The sequence below is a fragment of the Rhipicephalus microplus genome, chromosome X (assembly GCF_043290135.1).
Source record: "Rhipicephalus microplus isolate Deutch F79 chromosome X, USDA_Rmic, whole genome shotgun sequence".
NCBI classification, from domain to species: Eukaryota; Metazoa; Arthropoda; class Arachnida; order Ixodida; family Ixodidae; genus Rhipicephalus; species Rhipicephalus microplus.
The window spans coordinates 158,607,922-158,625,472 of record NC_134710.1 but is presented as its reverse complement, the minus strand read 5'-3'; the positions used below and the strand labels follow the sequence as shown (position 1 = coordinate 158,625,472).

The 17,551-nt window shown below is 42.3% G+C and overlaps 1 protein-coding gene across 3 annotated transcripts in view; it reads left to right on the top strand.

The window, feature by feature from the left end:
* Window positions 1–17,551, top strand: part of LOC119177060 (protein FAN) — a 181,793-nt gene that overhangs the window by 102,894 nt on the left and 61,348 nt on the right. For all 3 annotated transcript variants that reach the window (XM_075878063.1, XM_037428427.2, XM_037428428.2), the window contains exon 24: window positions 11,598–11,665. In XM_075878063.1, the coding sequence (XP_075734178.1) occupies window positions 11,598–11,665 (68 nt within the window). The remainder of the gene's footprint in view (window positions 1–11,597; window positions 11,666–17,551) is intronic.

Here is a 17,551-nt window from a genome sequence, read left to right as displayed (position 1 = left end):
TCAGGCTACATGAATCCATCCACGAATACACAGACAAGCTCAAGCAACTGACCACAGGCCGCTTTTTCATGCCTGTCACCTTGGCTCAAGTTGAGAGTCGGCATTAGACTTTGGACTTTAACAGCGCCTGTTCAAACACAGGCAACGTTAGCAGAAATTGCACCGCATTTGGAGCTGTTCTTGTCTATTTCACGATGATTTCATTGTTTGAGCTCTCAAATGGTGAAATCACCTGCCATATATTTTCTGACCCTTGCTTTTTCTCGGTGGAAACACATGTCAAGCTTTGCGAATGGAGCAGATGATGACCTATATCCCTGGAAGCAGTCTAGTGACATTTTGTGCTATTTAGTGCTTGAACTCCAGGCTTGCGCATAATGTGCTATGCCACTAGAGAGTAGCAAGGATCAGGGAACATAAGGCACTCAAGCTTTTAATATTAGCTCCTGGCGAAAGCTTCTCTCAAAAATTGACTTTCAGTTACTCAAAAAGCAACTCTTAGTCTAGGGAACGCCACGATGACAGAACGATCTTCTGCTGATTACTTGCATGAGCTATCTGGTATCGGCCTAGCTAGCGAACGATGCGCGAACGTCTTGATCAAGTAGTCGCAAACTACTCAAGCCTTTAAAATTAGCTGAGTTTCCAGAACAACAAGTGCTTCACGATCCTCGTTTGAAAGTTTTCATTACATTTTAAACAATGTGATTACAGCCAAAAACCGAGCCGTATAGCAGCTTGGAATGCAGCCGCAGCATTCGTTTGCGCGAGAAGCGACGCGGCGGCATCTCTACTCCAGTTGCGGCGTCTGCCGGCGAAACGCCGCACTAGCACCGATGGCCGCTTCCCATTGATATCCGCTCCTTGGCCCGGGCACTGAAAAAAATAGAGGAGGCGCTGGTCTGTGAAGACAGAGCATAAGTCTCTGGGTCTAATATTAGACATCAAAACCAATCTTCATTGCATACATCAAGTATTTAAAAGACAGGTGCTTAAAAACCATGAATATTTTGAAAGTGTTGTCACGCACTACCTGGGATAGTGACGGGAAATGTCTGATGACTTTATGTAAAAGCCTGGTACGCATGAGCCTAGATTACGGTGCTATAATTTATCAGTCTGCGACACCATCAGCCTTAGATTCTCGACCCTGTCCGCTGCCTAGTCATTCGCCTCTCGACAAGTGGTTTTCGAACTAGCCCCGTAGAGAGCCTGTACGTAGAATCAAATGAATGGTCGCTCCATCTTAAGAGATGTTACATGTCTTTTACATGCTATCTCAGGGTGAACACAGACGAGGAACACCCCACTCACTCCACATTTAGTGATCTGTCCAATTCTACCTTGTTCAATAACCGTCCTTCCCGGAGGCAGCCCCACTCACTCTGTGTCAGGAGGCTCGCTGAGGAAACAGCTGTGCCACTTGTACGACACCGTTTGGTAGCTGCAGCAGTATATCTGCCACCATCGAAGTGGCAGGTTATAGGCTGCATCTATCTTTCGTGGAAGTCACTAAACACGCACCTACTGCACACATCCACATCCACTTCCTCGAACTCCAACACTAGTAAACTTGCCCAGAATTTTTCACAGATGCTTCAAAGTCTCACACTGGTGTGTCCTATGAAGCTGTTGGCCCATCCTTTTGTAATTATGGTATTCTGCACTCCCAAACAATCATCTTCACTGCAGAAGCTCATGCGATATCGGTGGCCGTCCTGCATATTAAGAAACTACAACTGTAACGCGCAACAATATGCACAGATTAGCTGAGCGTAGCAACAGCTTTGAAAACTCTGAGAAAACAAAAATCTCGTCTTTGTGTCACTGTACTCTCTTTTATGCACAACCTACGCTCTCAAACGACATGTTGTAGTGTGCTGGATGCCAGAGCACCTCGAGATCGCTGGAAACGTGTTGGCTGATCAGCTAGCGGCATCTGCTCAAGACAACGTTGCCGCCAATACATCTATAGCTGTCTCTGCACTTCATCTGAAACCTTTTCTACAACTGGAGCTCAGGACCTGCTGGCAGCACTTATATGAAAATGCAAAACAAATTACATGTAATCAAACCGAGACTTGGGAACCGGCCAACAGTATCCTGATCAGGTTACACACAAGTCACACTTACTAGACTACAGATAAGACACACACACTCAACACGTTCATACCAATTGGTGGCGATGCACCATTGTGCGAAAGATGTGGAGAACCCCTTACGATTCTCCACATCCTCGTCTAGTGCAGTGATTTAGATGCTCTCAGGAAAAAGCACTTTTTAGTGCCCTACTGACAGCAGATACCCTTGCACTCATGAATGTTCATGGGTAGAGAACCCTTTTTAAGGCATAAATCATTGCTGGAATTTTTAAGAGACGTGCATACTTTTAATGTCATATACCGAAATGCTCTGGAGCACAACCTCTAAAGAGAGCCCTCCACTACGGCGTCTCTCATAATCATATAGTGGTTTTGGGACGTTAAACCCCACATATCAATCAATCAACCTCTAAAGAGAGAACGCTGCTATGATGGCTACATCCCCATCATTGTCTGATTCTCAGGATGTTTCGCCGTTCACTCTCACTGTGCATATTTCACGTCATTGTGAAGATTTTAATACCTCTACGTTTTTACTCACGTTAGCATGAGGAATTTTAAGGCCCTTATATAGCCATCTATCATAATCATTGTTTGCATCACTTGTCTCATGACCTGGTGCTCTTTGGCCATGAAATGGTCCTTGCACCATAAAACACCACACATCATCATCATGTATGCTCTGTGAGGGTTCCAGATGGCAGGGGCATATTCTAATTGTAGTCTGATAAATCATTTGCTTGGAGAAGTTTGGCCTGTTGAGGCACATGACGGAGGTGGCATTTCATGAATCTTAAGGTCTTGTTTGCTGATGAAATGACGTTAGTGGCATGCACAATCCAGGAGAGGTCTTGTGATAGAGTTACGCCTAAATACTTCTACATTAGTACTGATTCAGTGGGGATACTTGCGATTGTGTAAGTGGAAAGACATAGGTTGCGTCCTTGGGAAGCTGAAACAAATTTACACTTTGGGGGGATTAGAGCAATTTCTCAATGACTGCACCACTAATGTACATTATCAAGGTTGTTTTGCAGAAATTCTTGGTCTAAAATGTTGAAACGTTAGTTACAAAATGATAAATTACACAATCATCAGCAAACATATGAATAGGCCAAGCAAATGAAAGTGTTGAAGTGTTAGTTACAAGATGATAAGTTGCACAATCATCAGCAAGTAATGAATAGGACGAAGCAAATGCTGTGGTAAATCATTAATATATATATATGGAAAAGAAGTACTCCTAAAACAAAGCCTTGGTTGACGCCTGAAGTGATCAGAAGGGGATTGGATGATCAGCAGGGTATAAAAGGGACCTTTTAGCACTTTCCAGGCATCTGTTTTTTTTATCGGTGAGCTCTATAGTGAAATTGCTGATGATACTCTCAGCATAAGTGAAAGCACTAATATTAATATATTTGATATATTAATCATGTAAAGTAATCACTACATTGCTACCAATCTCTTCAATGTATAGTGATGCTTGTCAGAACTATTTATGTTGGAAATGGCGACACAAATCACTAGCATGTTATTTCTTCAAACAACTCGTCTCAATTAGCAGACAGCAATCCCAAAATTTAGACGCGCAAGGGTGAAGAAGAAGCAGCTTAGGTCGGGTGGAGGTGGTGGAAGGTTGGAGCAAAATGTCGGCTAGCGTAGCCATTTGACGGGAGGCCTTTCCAGTATCTATTCTTTGAGTTTTTTTTATGAAGGGGATTTTGGCATCATGATTCTAAATGCATATCTTTGCCAAACTCTAGAGTGACTAATATTGGGACGCCTATTCTGAATTATATAGCTTTTGCTCCACAGCTATGTTACGAGGACATGGTGACAGCATGGGGTGCCTCTTAAAAGAAATGCTTCAGACCAGTCATGCCTGTTTAGCACATCAGAACAAACCATTAATCATCGCAACAGGCAAGAAAAGAGTGCTAGTGCTATGGAGCAATGTTGAAAGCTTCAGTAACAAGGTCACAGGAAAAAAATATATTCGATGAAGGCTGTTATCTTTGGGCCAGGCCACTAGAAAAAGGACCATGGGCTGTATGTGGCCTGTAGGCTTACATGTATTAGACCTCTGGGTTTAAATATTCTTGAATATAATCATGGCTGGCATCAAAAACGGGTACTATTTTTTTTCTTATTTTTTTGTGTATAATTTAGTCAATTCCAAAGCGATGTGGTTATAACAGGAACCTGAATACAGTTTTGAATTTTCTAAGCTGAATAAATTTGATCTGTGTGCTCTTATTGCTGTTGCTCTTGCTGCATTTACATCTCTCTCTTTCAATCTATTTCATCCACAAATGAAAAAAAAAAAATAGTAAGGGCTAAAAAAGAGTTGGAGGGCTCTTAAAAATTTGTAAGGTGTCTTACTTAACTCCGTACGAGACAGTAGTTCAGAAAAAAAAATGGTAGCTTTAACTGATGAAGTCATTGAAAAAAATGTTGCTAGGGCCAGAGTTTCGGCAAATGAATTGTTTTTGTTACGGCAGCAACTGCATCCCTTGGCAGCATTTTGTGTGCCTAGCTTAGCCCCCTCTTCTCTCAATTGGAGATAAAAAAAAAAAAAAATAATCACCCCTATGTATGTTCAGAAAGAGGTAGTTAGGCATAGATAAATATGCCGCGTAGAAAAAAAGCAGGTGCTGCCCTGAATACTAATTTTCCTTACGTAAATGCTTGCTCCAGTGACATTCATTGTTTTTATTTCACTAGAAATGTTCCTTAATTTGTGTGTTCACATGCACCAAAGGCTAACATTTTTGTTATATTCTAGATCGTACTTCATTTAAAGGCATTTGTGAATACCACGCAGCATACCTCTTTTAGTGGCTAAGGTACTTGGCTGCTGGCCCGCATGTGGCGGGATCTAACCCGGCTGTGGCAGCTGAATTTTCTATGGAGGCGAAAACGCTGTAGACCCGTGTGCTCAGATTTGGGTGCACATTAAAGAACCCCAGGTGGTCGAAATTTGCGGAGCCCTCCACTATGGCGTCTCATAATCTTACGGTAGTTTTGGGACAATAAGTGCGACATATACGGTATACCTATCATTTCCTGTCAATGGCTTTTACTTCCTATCATAGTCCAGTGGCATTTCCATCCTTGTTTTGGTACATACAGTAATAGACTAGACGACTTTCTAGACCTTTTCTTAGCTTTAATATTGCTTGACAGTGTTTATTCTCTAACAGAAAACATCAAAAAGGAAATATGTGTTGAATCTGTATGCTATGCAGTGCTTGAACTATAGTAGTGGTTTTGGCACTACAAACCCCAGAAATTAGTGTTTACATTATAAACATGCATCGTAGTGGGCATTCACTATGCTGAGGGGGCTCGTGACTGTAATACTGCTCTATATCACAGATGGACAGTTGTGAAGAACATTTTAGGGACAAAGCTCCTTAAAGGGGCCCTGCGACACTATTTGAGCATGTATTTTTTATTGGTTCTTCTGATGCTGTGGAACGCAAAGATATCTTTGCGCACATGGCAACGCCAAAATCGACGCTGTTAAATTTTTAATCTACGGGACAAGCTACCTTGATTTCAGACTGCAGCAACACACATCGGCTATTTTTGTTATGGGAAGTGACATCATGTCGTGACGTGACGACAAACACCGTTCGCTTTTGATAGGTTTGATGCGTTAAATAGCATGCAATATTTATATGGTGGTAGCTAGGCCATACGAGCGAATGCTAAAAACAGCAAGAACTCTTTTTCACTTTTTCAGAAAGAAATCAATTCTGTTTCTCAATTATGTATTTTCAGAATAATGAACACAACACTTAGCCTGCGGATGAGGCTATGGTATGCCACCAACTAAAATTGGAAACGCATGACGCATTCTTAGCGAGCCAAAAATGTGACAGGCGGTGGGGGCCAACGTTGCCATACAACGAGTCTTGCATGCAAGCCGAGAAGTGTATGTGTGCATCTTATACAGTGTGACCATGGGAGCGTCTGCTACCAGACGCACGTGGTTCAGAAAAACCATGCTAATGACGCCGTCAAAAAGAGTGGTAGTGACGCATTCTTTGAAGGCCACCAAGAGGTGACATTTCTGGAATGTTTTTATGAGATGCGCGCTGTGATTTGTAGCTGTCTTTGGCGTCAGCAGGTGAGTTAAATGCGAAAAATTACGTTTTTTGTCGTCGTCTGCTTGAGTATTGAACCTTGAGGACTCATATCTTCACTTTCCGTGTACCAATTTTGACTATTTTTGTCGCATTTGTCTCGGTGATCATCGCTAAACGCGTTCTGGTGCTAAATAAGGCTGTCCCAAAGGGTCGCTGGGCCCCTTCAAGGCGTGAATCGGTCGTCACCTGTATGTGTGCATGTATGTAGTAACCAACTCACAGCATATCCACGGAGTGAATAATGATGAGTGGGACGAAGCTTCGGAGAGTTTTATCAGCAGATCGTAAATCAGATGCACGGACGGATGCATGCTCAGATGGAAGGATGAACGCAGGGACAGACACATGGATGGACGGATGGACGCACAGACAGATGCACAGATGCATAGACAGATGGATGAAAGAACGGACACACACACACACACAGACGAATGCATAACCTGACAGATGCACGCACGAATAGATACACGGACGGCCCACGGACAAACGGATGGATGCACGAACGGACTGATGGATGCACGGATGGAAGCAAGAATGAACAAACGGACGAAAGCGCGGACGGTCTGATGGACACTTTGCCCCACTCATCATCATTCACTTCGTGGATGTGCTATGATTTTTCGGGTGGTTTGAACAGGCTGCCAGTGTCACTTGGGCTCACATAACATGTAGTTCGGCCACTGTACATGCATAACTGTCAACTCATATGGCAATTTTTATAGGAACAGGCCATGTCACTGTAGTTAGTTCCATTATTTATCTGTGTGGTTCAGTGGTGTTTCATATATGGGGTGCCCAGCTATCTCTAGTCATGCTGTAGGCTCATGTGCTCGCATTTGGGTGCACGTTAACGAACCCCAGGTGATCGAAATTTCTGGAGCCCTCCGCTACGGCGTCTCTCATAATCATATGGCGGTTTTGGGATGTTAAACTCCACTTATGAATATCAAATTATCAGCTATCTTTAGCCAGTGTTTAAAAATATGCTGATGCACTCTATGAAGATGTAATGAAATGCATGTTGACTACTATTGCAGGTAGTAATTATTTGATTTTACAGATACTGCAATCTAAATGGGGAATTTTAGCAGGGTGGAAATACATCGTCATGGTAAAAAAAATTTAGGCAGCAAAACAACAAAGAGTAGCAAACATTGCTTCCAAAAAAATACAATACAGATAAATACAAAGCACGCATACGAAACATCAACTACACAAAAATGGCAAAAAATACATATTTGAACGAGATCATGTTGCAGATATGAAAGTTATTAAGAGGTATTTATAGCAAATGAAGACAGTGAGCGTTGAGCAACTTGAGTGATAGTCAGGTTATTCCATTCAGTCACAGTCCTTGGAAAAAAACAATATTTGGAACAATTATTTTTCACAGGAAATGGAGTGATTGTTAGGTGATGCCTTTGTCTAGTCGCATACCCAGAAGAAAAAGTAATAATGTCAGAAATATTATTATAATGTTTATTTATAAGCTGAAATAAGGATTTAATTGAGAGACACAATTGCGTTCCGGAAGTGCGGTCAAATTGCCTTGTTTTAGGGGTTCTGTTGCAGAGGTACAGGAGTAGTTATTGTAGATGAAGCAAACTGCGTTCTGTTGCACCCGTTCAAGTTTTTTATGTTATTTTCAGTAAAGGGGTTCCAAATAATTGCGGCATAATCAAGTACTGTAAGTATAAGTGTTTTGTGTGCTAACAAGTGAACAAAAGGTGTTAAGAGTTTGAGTGCCCTCCTGAGAAATAACAATCTACAGTAGGCATTAGCGGTCACTTTTTTCGATGTGTTGATTCCATTTTAGAGTGTTTATGTACAGGCCAAGGTACTTATATTTTGTTACCTCAGAGAAGAAATATTGTTAGCCGAGTAATTGAAACTTAGCTTGTCTTTTTTGTTAGTAATGTACATAATAACAGTTTTCTCGAAATTAACCGACATTTGCCAATCTTTATACCAGGCAACAACTTGCTGAAATGCATCATTTAGTAACATTTGATTGGAATGACTACCAATTTTGGAATATAGGATTTTTTGACTAGCTTTTTTACTTCAAAGCTATGGTAATTAACCATGCTTAATTAGGAAATTAATGGGGAAACAAAAAAGTCGCTTACTCCATGCAGTAATAAGCAACATACATCTGGTCGCATCATCATAGGGTGCATTGGGTTATTTTTAAACTCTGATTCAAAATAGCTGGGGCACTTGTATATGTAACACAAGAGCTATTATTTGCACGGTGAATTCTGCCATTGAAACAAACCTTATTATTCACAAGTAATACACAAAATGCATCACTGGAGTTATTAGCTGTGTTGATTGTCGTTAGAGCCTCTCCTATTGAGCACAATATTTCTTCGTAAATAATTTTTAATGAATTAAAATGACTATATATTTATCCATCAGGAATTCTTGCTTCATTCAAGCGAGATTAGCTTACTGTGATGGCTTAGCAGTTCAGGTAAACATGTAGCTTCTGACTTAGCCATATGATTCCCGACTACGGTGGCTGCATGATGATGATGATATGCAAAAATGCCTGTGTATTTTTGGTGCATGTAAAAGAACAATTGGTCAATGTATTTTCTAACCACAGCTAACTAAATATGTTTTATAGCTACTCAGGATTACCTTCATGAAACTGATTTCAAATACAGTGCATAAGGCCCTTGTGCCTTCGACATTTCAGCCATGCTTGAGGTGTGACATCTTTGTTTCAATATGCATGCTTTATAATGCTGAAGCTTCTCAATTAATGTCAATGAACCAGCTGGTAACATAGTCGTTCATCACGATGTAGTCAAAATTTATAGTGTATAGGATGTGGGCGGCTCTGAAAGCACTCTGTTCATTCTTTTACCGAATAGTCTTTGAAGTTCTTACCTCATTTCTACCTTGTGCTCAATGAAAATGAAGACTCTTTGCCACACACTGTTTTGCACAAGTCTGAAATGCCTGCTGCACAAAATCGGACAAACAGAAGAATGTTCTGTTTGCCATACGCTCAACGTGTACTTCCCCAAATTCGAATTGTTCATACTGCTAAATTTACTCAATGTTCACAAATTCCAGCATGTCGTTTTGTTGTAAGCTTTGAGAATGAGCCCCAGTTATATTCACTTGTACTTATTTTAGATTTGTCTGTGATTTTAGTTGTCATAACACAATGTTTTCATTGTACAGCAATTCTGGACGTGTTTTTTTTTTTTTACAGGATCACTTTGTTTGGTGCTTAGCTTTTATGTAGTGCACAGTTACATTTATTTTCCTAATTGTGGTTTATTTTTGACAGCGCCATTTTTTTTCACTCAAGTTTTAGTTGAAGTGACATAAAAGTGAAACAATGACTTGGTTTAGATTGATAAACTGTACTCAGAGAACTCTAATGCCTTAAGTTTCACCATCATAAGTTCATTAAGGGAGAAAAATCAAGGTTGAAGTTTCATTTTTAAATTTTGCATGGAAATCTTTAGGCATGGCGTCACTGATTTTAAACTGTACATTTTCTCTTTTTGTGAAGTTGGCTTGATGAAATTTCCTGAAATTTTGTATGTTAGGCCTATGGTCGCCACAGACGACAACATACTTCATTTTTACCGGTTAGGAACTATGTAAGATTTAGTAGACATCGTCAAAATCTTCTACATCAGGGTGTTTGGTGTGGAAATCTCAGGGTGGTGTCTCCGTCCCCATTTTCTTCTCGCGCATTTGCTTGCTTACCAAGCGTCGTCTCGGGGTAAGAAGATTGCAGAATTGTACTTTAATATGCAAAAAATCTTTTTTTCTCTTTAGTGTCCCTTTAACAAACTGCCCCTGACTAGTGATTCCTTGCATACTACCTGAAAGCATGAAGTCTGCTGGAACGAGACCCTCACTGTGAATGAGTCGGATGCGTTATTTAAATATCGCTAGTTCAGGCCCTGCCCACGGCAAATTATCGTTTTGTTCACTTTTCTTCACATTGACATTACATTTATTACTAATCACATCCTCAACACTTTTCTTGGCAGTGTTGCTGTTAGTTCACATTAATATTGTTTCACAACCCCAAATTCCAACGGTTTTCTTCCTATTGACCCCGGCACACACCAGCATTTTGCTCACGGGAAACGAGGTGGCCCACGCCTCGGCTCGAGATATCACTCGCCGAGCCGTGGTCCACTACGTGGCCGCCGCCTCTGACTCCGAGAGCTGGGCGATGCATCTGCTGGATCAAAACAATTTGATAGGCACGCAGCAACAAGATTCAGAATGGTCATGGAGTGATCGTCTTAAAATGTTCCATGACATCACCAAACATTATGGGCTCGAAAGGCATAGGTTCCCACCACAGCACGAGAAATTAAACAAGCGCGATGCCGTAAGCTTTTGCTTACTCCAAACCCATTCCTATCCTAGCCCGGTCGTTCTACGCCACCTCTACCCGAACCTGTACCCCACCGATATGTGTAAAGCATGCGGGCACAGAGCAACGCTGAGCCACATGCTCTGGGAATGTGCCGGTGATGACAGTCATGAAAACGCCACCAATCGCGTTGCGCTTATAGCGGCCGTCAATACCAAATCACAGGGAGCCTCGAGCTCACTCGTTCCTGCCGCCGCCCTGGCTGCGGGAAACCGTCTTTGTCGGCGTCACCACCGCTAGGAGGCGGCCCTCCAAAGCCCAGAGCTGAACGACCCACTCTGGGCCGTCCGGCAGGCCGAGGATGCCGCTTGAGTCCAGGGACTACGAGCCGCCACCTAAAGCCACCGAGACCGAATTGCCGGCCCATTGTGTTCAATAAAGTCTTTTCTCTCCCTCGCAAAAAAACTAGTCCTTAAAACTCCACCCCTTTCCTTCATTCATATTGAGGGTCTTATTCTGGCAGACTTCAAGCTTTTATGTAGTATGCGAGGGATTACTGGTCAGCTGCCAGCTCATGATAAGATCACATGCTACGTCATGCCATCATGGGTAATGGTGGTGCTGACTGACGCGCCCACGTTTAATGCACATATATACCCCATAAAGCAAATGGGGGGGTGGCGACCAAGGTACCTAGCTCAGTTGGTTGAGCATCGGATGCATTAATCGAATATCGCAGGTTCGGTCCTTGCCTACGGCAAAATATTTTTCTGTCCACTTTTCTTCGCATTCATGTTATATTGCCTACTAATCACATCTTCTACACTTTCCTTGGCAGTGTTGTCTGTTAGTTCTCATTGATATTGACCCTATCTTGGTAGAGTGTTGTGGTGGATATGATTGATAATGACCTTGGTTCTCGGATACTTTTTACTCTTTATGTAAACCATTATGGCATTTTTTTTTTCAAATTAATTTCAGACAGCCTCCTTAAATTGTACTCCCTTGAGCAAAAGCAGCAACTAAGGAGTGCAAGTGTATCAGACATGGTAAGGACTTTGTTTTGTTTATGTTCTCATTAGTGTCATTAGTGTGTGGCAGCTATGCTCGGTTAGGGTTTTAACGTTTTATTATGAAAAGGAAGATAAAATGGCTCCAGCCACAGTTTAAAGAGAGCCCAACATATCGGGACCTCTTCAGTCCCTTTCTCAGGGGGTGACTGTGTTGGTCATAGAAGCATCACCGCATCTTGTCCTCTACCCACACTTCTTGCGTTCCCTTTCCCTCAAGTTTCAGAGGCCATGAAGGGGGGCAATGTTGCTAGCGAGTGGTTAACAATTGCATATGTATGCTGAATGTGCCAAGACTCTATCAAGAGCTTGAACTGTTATAGCGCATTGCTGTAAAAAAAAAAATGGCCCAGCAAACCAGCGCGAGAGGACAAAGCACACTGTTCACTCATGTAGGTCCGCTCGGCCATTTCTTTACCGCAATGTGCTATACCAGTTCAAATACGACTAATCACCTCGCCCAACCTTCAACACTTGTGGACTATCAAGGGCATCCTTCCTAGGTTCCTTTCTGTTTCAATCCGGAAACGTCGGGCTCTTTTAAAACTCTGGCTAGAGCCACTTCGACTTCCTAATTTTCTACCCAGCCAGACAGATTTTTGTCAAAATATTTATTATAAGTGCATTTTAGCTAGGTTGTTTAATTCACAAGAAGCCAATATATTGCTAAAGGAAGTGTACATATTATGTTCACTTTCATTGGCGATTGCGTGGTTTCTTTTGTTTCACTTTCTTCAGCAGTGATTGAAGTTGAAGGTTGGCATCTCAGTCACTAGTTTCATTTCCTTTGTGAAGAGAACTGAAGCTCGTAGGAACTGTGAAAGGAAAGGTTGGATTGAGATAGAAATCTGTGTGGGCTTCACGCAGTAGATTAGATGCTTGAAAAGGCATCTGATTAAGATGATTTCAATTCCAAAGTAAATGTTGTCTTCCTTCATCTTTGTTTTTTTTGCATTGTTTTTAAGATGAAGCCTAACCACTTCATCTAGTCACCTTTTCTAGGCATGTGCAAATAGCAAATTTTACGAATTTGAAGTGAATAGTGATTTTGTTTGAATAAGTTATAATCGAATTAGAGTAATGATCACATATTATAAAGAAAAATTATCATATCTGTCATGACCCAACTAACCTGTGTAATATTTTTTTAATGTGCTATATTTAAAGCATATAAGTTGGCATAACAAGCTTTTAAAAGTTGAAAATTGATGAATTTATGTGAGGGTAATGTGTTCATTTAACCTTAAAGTGAGGCTTCGTGGCAGTGCAGGTTTTATTTATAGCTGTATTCACGGTATGGCACCTCTTTACCACAGTGAAACCCTCTTTACAGGGGGTTACAACCGAATCAGTAGGCATCAATTTCGAAGACTTCAAAATTTAATATAGTATAAATTCAAGTCGAAGTGAATTTGAATACCCTGATATTCATTCATATATTCGAAGTGTTCAAATATTTGCTCAAGCCTAATCTTTTCCACTAAACAGCCACATGAAGTTAGCGTGAACCTTTAAAAGAGAGCCATCTGGTTTACTCAGAAACACAGTTAAAGAGGAAAGACTCGGAAGAAAAACCTGGCCATACTGCTTTTCCAAGGCGTTCTGCAATATGAACCTATTAGGAGGCTGCCAGTGGTGTCTCGAGTTGCTAATCGACACCTGCTTTCCAATGAGCTTGTACAAGATTCTTCAGAAGAGTCCTGCAACACTTGTCCAAGTAATTATTGCATGGCTTCATTAAAGGAGTTTATTGCCTTATGAATTGACCACAGTAAAAATTTAGAATTCGTTAAGCATGAAGAAAGTTGCAGAGACTTGTTGCACACTGTATTTGCTTCCTCTCTTTTCTCCTGGGCTGATGAGCGCGCTAGAAGCTAAGCAGGTAGGGACGGCGCTGGAGAAAGAAGTTACATTCTGCAGTCGTCATGACCTCAAGCACCTGTTTTTGTTTGCTATCAAACACGCGGCTTAATTTCAGTGTGATCGCAAGTGCAAGCGCAGGCACATGAGGGCATCCCACTGTGATCACAGTAACTATGCAGCACACGATGCTCAGATCAGGCAATGGCCCTGAATTTTAGTATATATAATGCAGTTATTTGGGTATATGGCATCATTTCTTGAAAGAAGAAGGATTGACTTCTAGATGACCTCGAGGACGATTTGTAAATTCCAGGCCATGTGGTGTGCTATAATGCTTGGCTCATTTTTCGAGCCTCAACTATCAATCAACAGCATTTTCTGGCCATGCTGAGAAATTGTTGCGGGGCTCCTTTATTGCTAACACAACAGGCTGATGCCATGATTGCTTTTCATGACTCTTGGTGAATCTCTTGGACTCTTACATAAATCATTGCTTCAGTTACAAAAGTTAGGATGTTTACCTAACCAAGTGTCGTTGACATAAAGATAAATTACATAAACGTCATTATCTCTGGATACGCAAGCCAAGCAGAGTCATCGAAAATGTCACTATACTCCGCTTCATGAACTTCGTGCAGCAGAGCCAAGGCTACACGATCTTAGAGAGCAAATTCTTGTGAACTGAGATGTAGTTCTCATGTTCAGAACCCTTTGTGTGTCCTCATGACCTTTACAAGCAATTACGCCAGAAAATTTTCACTTGAAGGCTTCTCTGCCTTTTGTAACTGTGATCTGCCCATGAATATCACCCCATTTTTCATATAAAACATTATTTGAGGCTGTATATGGTACTAAAGTATTAGTTCCTACTTGTTCGTGTTATATTATGCAAACGGCAGAAGAAATAATGCATCTGTGCCTCATATGCATAAGTCTTCATCTATGAAATACGAACTATTGCTATGACATTGCCTAAAATTTTATGTGTTGTCAGTACAACCACAGCCTTCACAGTACGGTGGAGGAAACAGCATTGGGTTTGAAAAACATGGCTGCACTGCTGGAAGCATCTGTCGCTTGCCTCGAATCTATCAAGTGGCCGCTCTGCGCTATGTAGCATGTAAGCGCAGAACTGGCGCTCTCATTTGCTTTAGATTTATGTCCTTGAGCTTCAAAAACACATTATTCATGCTGATAAGGAAGTTTTGGAGAGCCACACTCAAATAACCAGTTTCGTACGGCGTGTGGCAATGGGCGCTTGCCGAATCTCGGAGGGAATGCGTTACGCATTTGTTGGTTTTGTCTAATCCTTGATAGCCAGCATACAATTTGTCCAGACACTGGTGGGAGGACACATTTGATTTTATGCTGTGCTTTTTCAAACACCGGGCAAACTGATGGGCTCTATGGACTGCTAGAACCATGCCTGCCAACTGTACAGATGACATCTGCACATTTAGCACTAAAAACACTGAGCATGAAGCAAGAAGCTCACCACTGGCAAGGCTTGTCGCTTGGGGACGATAGGGCAAAGGAGAATACAATTAGATGTGAATGCCATCTTGATTGGTCGAAAAGGACTGCAGCTTCCACAGTGCTGCACGGAACTACTGAAAGAGACTATACGCATATGCATGGCCGCGCCGAGTGGCAGTGCTACTTGAAACGAAAGTGTAGGTTGAAATAAACTATGTAGCTCCAAATTCCTAGCAGCCTGGAATAGGCATGCACGGTTGCATGAGCACACTGAAAAGTTGCTCAAGATGCGCTAACGAGTATGGGATCATTACGTCGCGCAAAGGCCGCACCACTTTAATTCATATAAATAACGCAAGCCTATATGTACATTTTTATGGAGTAATGTCTCTTGAAGGGACACTAAAGTCCAATAACAATTTATGTGAGAGCATGACTAAGTCTAAAACGACAGTATTATCAACAGCAGTGCCCTACTTACAGAGAAATTAAAGTAAATGCACGAGAACAAATGCGTCGCAGTAGGGCATTCTCAAAATGATCCCGATAACGTCAGAGTTACAGCCTACAATTTAATCACTAGTAGTCAAACTAGCTGCATTAAATTAAGAACCTTCCATGCATCAAGAGGCGTAATAAAATGCTGGTTCATTTCTGTTTGATTCATTGAAAAAAAGAACCGCCGGACGTTACTTTAAGGAATGGCCTGTGTAACGCTGTCCCTCTATCCGCACAGCGCTCCCCTGGCCGCAGGTGTTCGGGCGATGCCAAGTAGGTCACGCCTTCTCTTGCAGTGTGCGCGTGTTGATGTCACTCTCTCTCTAGCCTGTCACCACTCACCATGTGTGACACCAGCAAAACTGTCCCTCCCCTCCCCCTCTCTTGCCTCGCAAAGTCGTCTGCTAGTAAAAAACTGACTGCTCACTCTGCACAACTGTTCACTGGTCACCCCGTATCAGTGAGCACTGGATCGCGCATTTCGAATTCAGTCAAGGGCCTGTCTACTTAGCTTTCGCTTGATGAGCACCAGCGTCAGCGTCGCCACCAGTGTAAGCGTTAGCGCCCGCTGCTTTGCATCTACACATGGTTCCCTTTAGCGGGAGATGGTCCAATTTTTTTTTTAATCTTTGCCTATGCAAAATTTTTATTCCGTATTCAAAAATCTTTAGACATGTATATCTGCATGTAGAAGTAAAGTCTTGGTTGGCATTCAAGTTGTTTTAAAAATTTCACTATATAGATAGATCATCAGCTCTTGTGGATTGAAATTGTACCCCTTCACCTACTCCTCTGTCCACCATAATACGGGGAAATTGATGTTTTGACTCGCTGAGGTTTATTATGTATGCACAGTGTATATGACCATTTTTGCATTCTGTTCCTGTCCCCAGCCATGGTAGCTGCATTTTCGGAGGAGGCGAAAATGCTTGAGGCTCATTTACTTGGCTTTACAAGCATGTTAAAAAACCGCAGGTGATCAAAATTTTCGAAGCCCTCTTCTACGGCATCCCTCATAATCATATTATGGTTTTGGGATGCAGGACCTCACAATAATTAGGGTCATTCAACACCAAATGTCCCAGCTATTTTGGCGACCATCTCAAATGTGTTAAAAATAATCGTACTCATTTACTGCATTGAAAATAGCGAACTGTTAGAATGTTTGGGAGAGAAAAAATTTTTGGTCACGTGGTTGCCTTCAAAACTTCCTGGAATGTTGTTTGAGTGTAGTTTGTGAAAGTTTTTTAAGTACCGCTCTTTTTTTTTATTGGTGCCACTGTGCCCTACGGCAACAGTTAAGTAAAAAGGAAAAGTTCTGTTTCCTGTATGAAGGCCAAGAGTGGTTGATGCAGTAGACCGTGTGCCCAGCGCTTCAAGTCAGGTGGTCGGCCGGGATGGTGGTGAAGGCCGCGTAGGTGGCGAGTGCAAGCCCGGTGAAGGCCCCGACAGGTTCCCAATAGTTGATCGAGCGTTGCCTCTGTGGCTGGGGCAACGTAGAATGGACATGTCGTTGGGGGAGGCTGTGCACCAGATGTCCACTTAGCCCGGATTGCAGGAGTCAACGGGGCGTCCACACGAATCTTCCTGAGCGCAACCTCATCTCGGCGAGTTAGACCACTGGGAAGGTCTGATCCACACGGAGGAATGAGTGCACGCATGGAGCGCTGGAGGGTTTTTTTGTGCACAAGCAAGCTGTCCTTCAGGGACTAACGAAGTAGAGGCAGCGTGTGTTGAACAGCCGCTGGATGGCAAGTGGCATCTGCTTCTAATTGAGCCAGTGCAGACCGGCGGGTCCACAATACGGGGACAAGACAGGCACATGAGTGAATCAGTCGGTGTATATCGGAGGATAGCAAGGAAGCCGGTCACATTTCGCTGCTCTCGAACTGCCTGCATGGAGTCCGTGTACACAAGCAATTTATCGCGTGACAAAGAATCTATTTTGGATATCATAACTGTTAACCCGTCCCGTATTGCAGTGAGCTCCGCTAATACTGATGGGAACGGTGCCTCTGTTATGTAAGA